General features: G+C 35.1%; 1 protein-coding gene across 1 annotated transcript in view; it reads left to right on the top strand.

Annotated features, from left to right (window-relative positions):
* LOC134690141 (death-associated protein kinase 1-like) overlaps positions 1–13359 on the top strand; it is a 40452-nt gene that overhangs the window by 7940 nt on the left and 19153 nt on the right. The window contains exons 7-8 of the mRNA XM_063550117.1: positions 6419–6490; positions 12506–12527. Of these exons, the coding sequence (XP_063406187.1) occupies positions 6419–6490; positions 12506–12527 (94 nt within the window). The remainder of the gene's footprint in view (positions 1–6418; positions 6491–12505; positions 12528–13359) is intronic.

Here is a 13359-nt window from a genome sequence, read left to right on the forward strand (position 1 = left end):
CATGATCAAAATTGTTAGAAGACCCCTTAAGGAGTTATTGCCCTTTATAGTCAATATTGAACAACTTTTGTCATTTTTGTAACTTGTATAAAAATCATTTCTAAAACTACTTGGCCAAATTTAACCAAACTTGGCCACAATCATAATACAAGGGTATCTTTTTTTTTAAAAAGTGTCTTATGACCCCGCCTACCAACGAAGATGGCCGACATCAGTAAACACATTAACAGGTGAGCGACACAGGCTCTTGAGAGCCTCTAGTTATTTTAAGTTGGTTGCTGCATATTACTTGGAGGGAATAAGTATTATATTGTTTCTTTTTGGGTTTTTTTCAAATGTGAAGATGATTTGAAATGTTAGCATATGAACAAGGGAAGTAATCCTTATAATATTAAATAATTATCTCCCCTATTAATGTTTTGTATCACAAGTATATTAAATCAAATCAAATCAAAGTTTTATTCATTGTCGATACATAGTAAACAAAGTAACACAAGGTCTAGTGAGCTTTTAAAATCAATTCTCCCACTGTTTATTATTCTTTTATGCTTTATATACTTAATGATTTTGTTGTCACAAAAACAACATTGTCATTTGTCATCATTACTTTTAACTCCTACAGTCAAGACTGCATGAATAGTTAGTGAAGAATTTCTATTTAAATATAAATATGAGTATTTCAGTGTTAAAGATTCTTCCTTACTTCATGATTATTAATTGTTATTTGAATAAAAGGAGATGTGGTATGTTACCAATAAGACAACAAATCAATGACATACTCATAGATAACAATAAGACAAAATACATTCATCATTAACTTAAAAGTTAAAATTTCTAATGAAGAAATTGGTTCCTTCTTAAAAAATTTAAAAGCTGCATTTATTTTACAACACAGTTATCTCTTAAATCTTAAACATCTAAACATTAGCTTACCAAGTTCCTTTTATCTTCAGTTATATCAAAGTCCAACTTCAAAGTTCAAATACAGATAATGAAAAATAAGCTCCTGAAAATATACGAAACTTGTCTCACTTTTATACATAGATTTAAGAAAATTCAATTTATAGCACTAGTTGAACCCTCAGGTTGCATAACACTTGCAGAGCCTGAATAATGATCCACACGAATATGTGTTAAGATCGTTCACCATGCTTACATGTTACAAAGCCAACTAGCATAAATCAGAGGGTGAATAAGGATCAAGAGGTGCATACACTATAAAGTGTGTGTTGTATAACAGCGAGAGAGAATAGAAAATGCATATAAATTGAATTCATTTTTTCTTGTGACATGCAATGGAAGTATTCTAGAGAAGGAACATTAAAATTCAAAGGATGATATGAAAAAAATATAACCATGATAACAGACCATCACTGACATTTGACTTTATTGATATTTAAATGAAAAATACTTACTGTGTTGCAAATCATAAATAAGAAGAAATCAACGTTGCGATGTTTTAACTCAGTAACTGAAAAAGAGATATATGTCAGTTTAATGTATTTTATTGATATAAGAGGGTGGTAATGAGTTAATTTTTTAGCAGCGCTGACGTCCCTTTCATTTCCAGTGTTCTCTATTGTAGTTATGAGTAAGTTTTTGTTCCTGCAATGTTGTTGGGTTTTTCATTTCATTTTGTTTGTGTGTTTTATTTCCGGTTTTTGGAAAATGACGCTTCAGCGTCTTGTTCATATACTGCTGACCTGAACTTCCATTAGTCATTACATTTCTCTGCCTTCCGCGCTTGGTTTCGTATATTTTCTTCCCCATTACATTTCTCTGCCTACCGCGCTTGGTTTCATACTTATTATTTTACATACAAACTGGAATCTGCTTGTATTAGCATGTGTAGTAATCAACCGGGAACCAGTTTACATACCTCCGGTCCTTCTTATTACCAAAAAGATCGAAGTGTACTAACCAATGTAGTAAACATACTCATAAATCTATTTTTATAACTTTATTGATTATGTGAAGTAAAACTAAAACATTATTAAAACATTAAAGATATATAACTAATCGGGGAATACTTGATAGTCTTTTCGTTTTACAAACTACTGCCTTTTTTATAAGAAAATATAATATGTCCGTGTTGGTCCACTTCCTATTACATTTTTTAGTTATAAGACAGATCGAAGTACCGGAAATCCATCTTTGTTTACAAAGTTACACCTGTAGAGTCTGTAACAGACTGTATCTGTATGAAATCTGAATAAATTGTCGATATAGATGCTGGCTTTAATACAACGGTTTGAGAGAGCGCCGCCGATTTATTGACGGGGCGGGAGAACAGATTTGAAGCTCTCTATGTTTGATGCATGCACAACAGTGTCGTCATAGCTGATTAGGCGCATTCACTGTCTTACAAAGGATGAGTTTGCATAATGTACGGTGTTTTACTTAGTGGAATGTAAAAAAACTCACAGTAAGAGTTATTCTTCACTTGCTTTTCCATTGCTTTCCACAATAATTGTTGCATGGTATTCTTTGAATTTCTCTGCAGTAATCATTCTCTTTGGTCATGCTTTTGTGAGGAATTCGTCTGGTTCAATAGCGTAAATCAGCCCCTCAACTACTTTTTACATAAATACTAACTTTGGCTTCAACTCCTTGTTCGTACTTGTCTGGAGATCTTGTTGAAGTTCCAGTTTGGCAAGCATTTTGGAGACTTATCCATCCTCTCTTGACTTGTAATCTCTGGTGATAAATTTTGCTGGACATGTTTTATTTTGTTACCGGGTAGGGGTCCCATACTATGGTTCCATATTGAATAATAAGATCAATTCCTAAAGGTCTAGTTCATTATCCAATCTGACACAAATTTCAATAACTGGAACGCCACCCAAGTTGAATATATGGTGACCCACTATAACAGCATAATAACGTGTTTAATACCATGATGGTTCAAAAGCATAAACTTAAATGGAGACAGAAATTTGACATGGAAGATTGTGGATGAGTGTAAATTAAAAATTAGCTTACTATGATATATGGTTAAAGAATGAATATCAAATTGAGCAGAGTTCTTATAAAATATCAATATGGCAGAGAAGTGGTTTCAAGTTTCATATAAAGGGACCTGACTGACATGGAATAAAAAATCAAAGGAGTATCCCTATTTGTCTAATCCTCAAGGTGAAATAAAACAAGTATAACAATATTATGCTATTGTATAAATCTACAGAAATATAATTTGCTTCAAGTAATAGAAATAACTATGTCACTAGTAACTTATTTAATGAGTATGTGGGTAATTAGTCCTATAACATATGACCTCGGGAGCATTATTTACTATTTCTATTTACTGTTCTGATAAAAAAAAATTACGATCAATGTGTCACACTTCGCATTCAAAATAAAAAAAAATAATGAAAATATCAGTATAAAAACGTGAAAAATTGAAAAAGGATGCGAGGTCATATGTCAATGTATGTTATATGACTAGTGGGATATAAGAGCTTGTTTCAACAGGCTCTTCATAATCATTTGGTTTGAAAGGATACTAGTCCACTTGTATTTTTGTCCGTCTGATGAGTTAAGCCTTTTTCAACTGATTTGTATAGTTCGTTCTTATGTTGTACTGTTATACCACTGTCCTAGGTTAGGGGGAGGGTTGGGATCCTGCTAACATGTTTAACCCTGCCACATTATTTATGTATGTGTCTGTCCCAAGTCAGGAGCCTGTAATTCAGTGGTTGTCGTTTGTTTATGTGTTACATATTTGTTTTTCGTTCATTTTTTTACATAAATAAGGCCGTTCGTTTTCTCGTTTGAATTGTTTTACATTGTCTTATCGAGCCTTTTATAGCTGACTATGCGATATGGGCTTTGCTCATTGTTGAAGGCCATACGGTGACCTACAGTTGATAATGTCTGTGGCATTTTGGTCTTTTGTGGATAGTTGTCTCATGAGCAATCATACCACATCTTCTTTTGTATAGTAGTCTGTATTCTTGATTTAGAAAAATGAAATTGCAAGAAAAAAAATACACATTACTTAGAGTACTTTAGATCATTCAGGTAGTCTTTATTTAGTATGTACAAAAGAACAGCCATGCAGTAGCCATTGGATATTGTAGATCATTTAAATAGTCTTGACCTTTTTATTAGTACAAAAGAACAGCTAGTAATCATTGGATATTGTAGATCATTCCAGTATTCTTGATCCCCTATTTATTTGTACCACAAAACCAGCCAGTAGTCCTTGGATACTGTAGATCATTCAGGTAGTCTTGACCTATTTATTTGTACAAAAAAAACAGCCAGTAGTCATTGGATACTGTAGATCATTCAGGTAGTCTTGACTCTTGATCTGTTCATTTGTTTTAAAACAAACAGTCAGTTGTCATCTTCACTTCACACACGCATATACGACTATCAATTATATGCTTACGAGACATGTTTCAATGTTAAACTTATTACAGTATGTGAAAATCAAGACTTGCATAAATAATATCCCATTATTAGAGGCAGTGGCGTCATTTTTCCTCAGAGCTTTCAGCTCTTTGATTCTCATGTTTGATTCCATGTGCTCGCTTCATGTTTCCCCTTACTTATTTTCCATTTTTTGGGTAAGTACTCTTTATTTCTCATAGTTGTAACACATTTGACTAAAAGTCACTAAGTCTGGACTTAACTTAAAGAACTTATATATGTACATGTTTCTGTTATCATATTGTAATTCTATAGTCTCATGTTATGTATTTAATAAGGTCCATCATATTAGTACCATGAATTTAATTGTGTGCAACTAGTCATTTGCTAGTGTATGTTAAAATGTAAATGCAGGGTTGTCTATTAATCATGACTGCATGATCTCTAAGAACGACTGAGTAATACTTTATCAACTCCCAGGAGTCGATATTAAGAATTGAACGATGGACAGTTAGTGCGTGAATTTTTCTTGCTACCTGATTGGAAGATATTACAAGACGTGAATAATCAAAGTTTATTGATTGGTTAGGACAATCCAAACCTAGTAAATGTCCTTCAATCCCGTAGAGTATCGGATTTGTCCTCTTTATTTTAGCAATTAGATTTTACACAGGTAACTTTTATCTATAAATAGTCGAATCTTCTGGAGTAAACAACAACGTTAAACGATACATACTTCTTCATAACGTGTGACCTCACGTGTGTGGTAAAATTTGTTGATTGATGCACGTGGCTATTCTAGTAAATGAATTAATCTACAAAGCGAAGGCACTTTCCATTTTCATCAGCTAAGAGTCGACTATAGCACTTTTTGAAAGGCTAATGCTTGTAGTACCTTTTACTTTAATACTTACAATTTTATTTCTTGTGCTTCTTTTTTTTCAGGTTTTTATTTCACACTCACAGTGCTTTTATGTTCAGACCCCCCATCCCCCTACCCTTTTATCACCATCTTAGATGATAATATGTCAATAAAATTATTCAAATAATGAACAATATTGAATTACTTTATTGTTATTGTCATTTTGATTGCTTTATTTCCATGAGGAGAGAAAAAATATTTTATCATTCATTATATTTCTTTTCTGATATAGAATATAGTATAAGGGGCACAACTCTGACGGGAAATTTAAGACCGGCAGAGGAAAAATCATATAAATTTAAAAGCACTGGAGTGACATTTTTGAAATTTTCACACTAAAATATTGTCCATCTTATTGGCTCATTAGACATCCATGGTAAGGATATATTTCTGTGAAGGATCGCTTTTGCCATGTTGAATATTTACTCAAAATGAATAAATAAATGGTTATTTTAACAAATAGATTTCATAATAATTCATATTTGGTATGTACGCTTTTATTCCTACCAATCTCTTTATTTCTACTTCGTTACAAAATGTCATTTAGCAGCACCACTTGTCAATTTGTCCTTGGTATCGTGCAACACACAACCAAATTACACTTCCAGTATACATAAGAGTTATCTTTTCTTTTCCCACAATCGTCAAGTAGATTATATAAGTAGGCATATAGATTATAACATCATAAATGGAAGAAAAAACCTCCGGAATGGAAATAAATCAGCAAAAGTTAGAGTATAAATAGTTAAAAATCGAGACCCCCCAAAATCTTACACTCCTAATTATGTAGACATAAGTATGCATTAACCAACCTTCAAACTGAAAAGAAAAGTATAAAGATCAAATGGTGACAGATGGAGCTTTTATTCATATGCTTTAAAAAACGAAGTTAAAAGCCTATATATATAATATTACATGTCTTCAGAAAAAATTGAAAAATAATCTTAATGTTTTCTCGTGACTTATATTTAATGAACAAAAATTATATGATTAGCCTCTGTGAAAAATAAAATTACACACAACTCAGCTGTTACTGGTCTTACTTATTATATGATACGTGTTACAAAAGTTTTCATTGTAATAATCAGATAAAAGCAATATTAAGATGTGTATGTATTTCAGGGTAAGACTCCATATGATCTAGCAGCAGCAAGGAAACATGGGCAGTATAAAGAAGTAATGGAATACTTAAAGGTACATATAATTTTGATTTACAAATGCTAACACTTAAAATAAATCTGGTACTAAACACAGTCTGTTAGGAAGATGATACCCTTACCAGTAGTGGTACTAAACACAGTCGGTTAGGTAGATGATACCATTACCAGTAGTGGTACTTAACACTGTCTGTTAGGTATATGATACCCTTACAAGTAGTGGTACTAAACACAGTCGGTTAGGTAGATGATACCATTACCAGTAGTGGTACTTAACACTGTATGTTAGGTATATGATACCCTTACCAGTAGTGGTACTAAACACTGTATGTTAGGTAGATGACACCTTTACCAGCAGTGGTACTAAACAGTCTGTTAGGTAGATGATACCCTTACCAGCAGTGGTACTAAACACAGTCTGTTAGGTAGATGATACCCTTACCAGCAGTGGTACTAAACACAGTCTGTTAGGTTTATGATACCCTTACAAGTAGTGGTACTAAACACTGTATGTTAGGTAGATGATACCCTTACCAGCAGTGTGGTACTAAACACTGTCTGTTAGGTATATGATACCCTTACAAGTAGTGGTACTAAACACAGTCTGTTAGGTAGATGATACCCTTACCAGCAGTGGTACTAAACACTGTCTGTTAGGTATATGATACCCTTACAAGTAGTGGTACTAAACACAGTCTGTTAGGTAGATGACACCTTTACCAGCAGTGGTACTAAACAGTCTGTTAGGTAGATGATACCCTTACCAGTAGTGGTACTAAACACAGTATGTTAGGTATATGATACCCTTACCAGCAGTGGTACTAAACTGTCTGTTAGGTAGATGACACCTTTACCAGCAGTGGTACTAAACTGTCTGTTAGGTAGATGATACCCTTACCAGTAGTGGTACTAAACACAGTATGTTAGGTATATGATACCCTTACCAGCAGTGGTACTAAACACTGTCTGTTAGGTATATGATACCCTTACAAGTAGTGGTACTAAACACTGTATGTTAGGTAGATGATACCCTTACCAGCAGTGTGGTACTAAACACTGTCTGTTAGGTATATGATACCCTTACAAGTAGTGGTACTAAACACAGTCTGTTAGGTAGATGATACCCTTACCAGCAGTGGTACTAAACACTGTCTGTTAGGTATATGATACCCTTACCAGTAGTGGTACTAAACACAGTGTGTTAGGTAGATGATACCATTACCAGTAGTGGTACTAAACACTGTCTGTTAGGTATATGATACCCTTACAAGTAGTGGTACTAAACACTGTATGTTAGGTAGATGATACCCTTACCAGCAGTGTGGTACTAAACACTGTCTGTTAGGTATATGATACCCTTACAAGTAGTGGTACTAAACACTGTCTGTTAGGTATATGATACCCTTACCAGTAGTGGTACTAAACACAGTCTGTTAGGTAGATGATACCCTTACCAGCAGTGGTACTAAACACAGTATGTTAGGTATATGATACCCTTACCAGCAGTGGTACTAAACACTGTCTGTTAGGTAGATGATACCCTTACCAGTAGTGGTACTTAACACTGTCTGTTAGGTAGATGATACCCTTACCAGTAGTGGTACTTAACACTGTCTGTTAGGTAGATGATACCCTTACCAGTAGTGGTACTAAACACAGTATGTTAGGTAGATGATACCCTTACCATCAGTGGTACTAAACACTGTATGTTAGGTATATGATACCCTTACCAGTAGTGGTACTTAACAGTCTGTTAGGTAGATGATACCATCACCAGCAGTGGTACTAAACACTGTATGTTAGGAAGATGATACCCTTACCAGCAGTGGTACTTAACACAGTCTGTTAGGTAGATGATACCCTTACCAGTAGTGGTACTAAACACAGTGTGTTAGGTAGATGATACCCTTACCAGCAGTGGTACTAAACACAGTCTGTTAGGTAGATGATATCATTACCAGTAGTGGTACTAAACACAGTATGTTAGGTATATGATACCCTTACCAGCAGTGGTACTTAACACTGTCTGTTAGGTAGATGATACCCTTACCAGCAGTGGTACTAAACACAGTATGTTAGGTATATGATACCCTTACCAGTAGTGGTACTAAACACAGTATGTTAGGTATATGATACCCTTAACAGTAGTGGTACTTAACAGTCTGTTAGGTAGATGATACCCTTACCAGTAGTGGTACTAAACACTGTATGTTAGGTAGATGATACCCTTACCAGCAGTGGTACTAAACACAGTATGTTAGGTATATGATACCATTACCAGTAGTGGTACTAAACACAGTCTGTTAGGTATATGATACCCTTAACAGTAGTGGTACTTAACAGTCTGTTAGGTAGATGATACCCTTACCAGTAGTGGTACTAAACACAGTCGGTTAGGTATATGATACCCTTACCAGTAGTGGTACTAAACACAGTATGTTAGGTAGATGATACCCTTACCAGTAGTGGTACTTAACACTGTCTGTTAGGTAGATGATACCCTTACCAGTAGTGGTACTAAACACAGTATGTTAGGTAGATGATACCCTTACCAGTAGTGGTACTAAACACAGTGTGTTAGGTAGATGATACCCTTACCAGTAGTGGTACTTAACACTGTATGTTAGGTAGATGATACCATCACCAGCAGTGGTACTAAACACTGTATGTTAGGTAGATGATACCCTTACCAGCAGTGGTACTAAACACAGTATGTTAGGTATATGATACCCTTACCAGCAGTGGTACTAAACACAGTCTGTTAGGTAGATGATACCCTTACCAGCAGTGGTACTAAACACAGTATGTTAGGTAGATGATACCCTTACCAGCAGTGGTACTAAACACTGTCTGTTAGGTAGATGATACCCTTACCAGTAGTGGTACTTAACACAGTCTGTTAGGTAGATGATACCATCACCAGTAGTGGTACTTAACACTGTATGTTAGGAATATGATACCCTTACCAGTAGTGGTACTTAACACTGTATGTTAGGAATATGATACCCTTACCAGTAGTGGTACTAAACACTGTCTGTTAGGTAGATGATACCCTTACCAGTAGTGGTACTTAACACAGTCTGTTAGGTAGATGATACCCTTACCAGCAGTGGTACTTAACACAGTCTGTTAGGTAGATGATACCATCACCAGTAGTGGTACTTAACACTGTATGTTAGGAATATGATACCCTTACCAGTAGTGGTACTTAACACTGTATGTTAGGAATATGATACCCTTACCAGTAGTGGTACTAAACACAGTCTGTTAGGTAGATGATACCCTTACCAGTAGTGGTACTTAACACAGTCTGTTAGGTAGATGATACCCTTACCAGTAGTGGTACTTAACACAGTCTGTTAGGTAGATGATACCCTTACCAGTAGTGGTACTTAACACAGTCTGTTAGGTAGATGATACCATCACCAGTAGTGGTACTTAACACAGTCTGTTAGGTAGATGATACCCTTACCAGTAGTGGTACTTAACACTGTATGTTAGGAATATGATACCCTTACCAGTAGTGGTACTAAACACTGTCTGTTAGGTAGATGATACCCTTACCAGTAGTGGTACTTAACACAGTCTGTTAGGTAGATGATACCCTTACCAGCAGTGGTACTTAACACTGTATGTTAGGTAGATGATACCCTTACCAGCAGTGGTACTAAACACAGTATGTTAGGTATATGATACCCTTACCAGCAGTGGTACTTAACACTGTATGTTAGGTAGATGATACCCTTACCAGCAGTGGTACTAAACACAGTATGTTAGGTAGATGATACCCTTACCAGCAGTGGTACTAAACACTGTCTGTTAGGTAGATGATACCCTTACCAGTAGTGGTACTTAACGCAGTCTGTTAGGTAGATGATACCCTTACCAGCAGTGGTACTAAACACTGTCTGTTAGGTAGATGATACCCTTACCAGTAGTGGTACTTAACACAGTCTGTTAGGTAGATGATACCCTTACCAGCAGTGGTACTTAACACTGTATGTTAGGTAGATGATACCCTTACCAGCAGTGGTACTAAACACAGTATGTTAGGTAGATGATACCCTTACCAGCAGTGGTACTAAACACTGTCTGTTAGGTAGATGATACCCTTACCAGTAGTGGTACTTAACACTGTCTGTTAGGTAGATGATATCATTACCAGTAGTGGTACTAAACACAGTCTGTTCAGTAGATGATACCCTTACCAGCAGTGGTACTAAACACTGTTAGGTAGATGATACCATTACCAGAAAAACTAGTGGTACTAAACACTGTCTGTTAGGTAGATGTAACCCTTACTCAAATATCATTTAAAAACCGTTATAATAAATAGAGGAAATCTGACAAAAACAAAAGTGTTTAGAATGTTAACTTCTACCAATTATCCATAAACTTTAACCAATTGTACCCCTCTTCTTGCCGACTTGTTTCTTTATTATTATGAGGCTGACTTCATACAGGAACTTCTTAGGAAGAAAGTTAAAAGTTAGCAATATCCTTTAACTTTACTTTCCGCTATATAGATGATGTTCTCTCACTAAATAATTCAAAATTTGGTGACTAGGTTGAACGTATCTCTCCCATCGAACTAGAGATAAAGGATACAACTGATACAGTCAAGTCGCCTCATATCTTGATTTACATTTAGAAATTGACAATGAGGGTCGGTTGAAAACAAAACTTTACGACACAAGGGATGATTTCAGCTCTCTAAATGTGACGGACGCCATCATGAGTTGGTTGACCGTTATGAAATTACTGTTTCATAGCTGATATCGGATATGTTCCTTACGCCGTAACTACAATCCCCTTCCCTTTCATGAATGTGACCTACCGAATTAGACTATTTACCGGAACACCTGAGTTTACCCCAGTTTTTAGTGGGGTTCGTGTTGTTTATTCTTTAATTTTCTATGATGTGTCATGTGTACTATTGTTTTTCTGTTTGTCCTTTTCATTTTTAGCCATGACGTTGTTAATATATTTTCGATTTATGAGTTTGACTGTCCCTCTGGTATCTTTCGTCCCTCAAGTGCTCCGGAAGGGTAAGCAGATCCTGCTCCACATGTGGCACCCGTCGTGTTGTTAAATGAGGATTATTTTTTACCCTCTTTTGTGTTTTGAGCAAATAAACTGAAGAAGATAGAGAGCAACTAAACAGACTACATAAAAGCAATCAACAGAATATAGATTCTTTTTCTTGAGTTCTATTATTGTAGACAATGTTGTAGGATGTCCTTTGTTAAATTGTTATCAAAGCCTGGGATAAGAAAATCCTTAGTATTTAGAATTATTCATACTTTAGAAAACATGCTGAATATGCACTGTAAGCAAAACAGGCTTTTTAGAGCTTAAGCTTGTTTTTTGATGTGCTAATCCAAAGGCTATTTTGTTCAAATAGAGGCTGACCCACAATCCATTATAAAATTGAGAATGGAAATGGGGAATGTGTCAAAGAGACAACAACCCGACCAAATAAAAAAACAACAGCAGAAGGTCACCAACAGGTCTTCAATGTAGCGAGAAATTCCCGCACCTGGAGGCGTCCTTCAGCTGGCCCCTAAACAAATATATACTAGTTCAGTGATAATGAACGCCATACTTATTTCCAAATTGTACACAAGAAACTAATAAAAAAAAATAAAAAAAAAAAAATAGTCAAGTACTGACATTGGCTGTAGATATTATCAGCCTGACGTTACTAGCGTGAAAAAAAAGCAAATGAAAAGGAACAGTACTTTTATTGAATTTATTTATCTTCAAGTCTCATCATGTGGTTATGCATTTTTTTGTGTGTGGATAAAACAAGTAAAGACTATCCATTTCTGTCTATACTTAAAAGTTTTAATATATTATATTATGTTGTATATATCCCATTGTAATTTTGCCAATAGCATGAATAGGTCAGAAAATGACATTTGACACCAAATATAAATCAATCGATTTGTTTTTCATTACAGACTATGTACGATATGGGTGTTTATTTTTTAAATTTAAACATTTCTACAAGTTTCGTGATATACACTCAATACATATCCCTCTTTTTCAGGCTGCTGTACTAAAGACGAAAGGTATTTTCTTTATTTCATTATAAGATTTCACACATTACGTATTTAGTGTTACTAATGAACACAATATATATGAAAATATAATGTGAGGTAGATCCCTATTCAATTTAAGGCCAACAAGTCAGAGGACATTGTCATATAGTTACAATAAATAGACTGGAATATTTTGTTTAATTATGTAGAAAACCAGGGGTCAGCCCTAACATTGTTTGATCTTGTAATATAAAAAAAAAGAAGATGTGGTATGATTGCCAATGAGACAATTGTCCACAAGAGACCAAAATGACACAGACATTAACAACTATAGGTAACCCTACGACCTTCAACAATGAGCAAAGCCCATACCGCATAGTCAGCTATAAAAGGCCCCGATATGACAATGTTAAACAATTCAAACGAGTAAACTAACGGCCTTATTTATATAAAAAAAATTAACGAAAAACAAATATGTAACACATAAACAAATGACAACCACTGAATTACAGGCTACTGACTTGGGACATGCACATACTTAAATAATGTGGCAGGGTTAAATATGTTAGTGGGATCCCAACCCTCCCTCTAACCTGGGACAGTGGTATAACATTACAACATAAGAATGAACTATAAAAATCAGTCGAAAAAGGCTGAACTCATCAGATGGACAAAAATACAAGTGGACTTGGCCGGGTACTTGTACATCCCGACAACAAAAAGACACTAGGAACAGATCCGAGAGTTATAAGCACTTCCATGTGTTATTTCCACATTTTTGGACATTTAGATTGTATCTGTGTTTCTGCAATGGAAAATCAGTGCATATCAAATTTTTCAAAAGTAACGCCCCTTGGAAATA

The sequence above is a fragment of the Mytilus trossulus genome, chromosome 11, assembly GCF_036588685.1.
Source record: "Mytilus trossulus isolate FHL-02 chromosome 11, PNRI_Mtr1.1.1.hap1, whole genome shotgun sequence".
Taxonomy (NCBI): Eukaryota; Metazoa; Mollusca; class Bivalvia; order Mytilida; family Mytilidae; genus Mytilus; species Mytilus trossulus.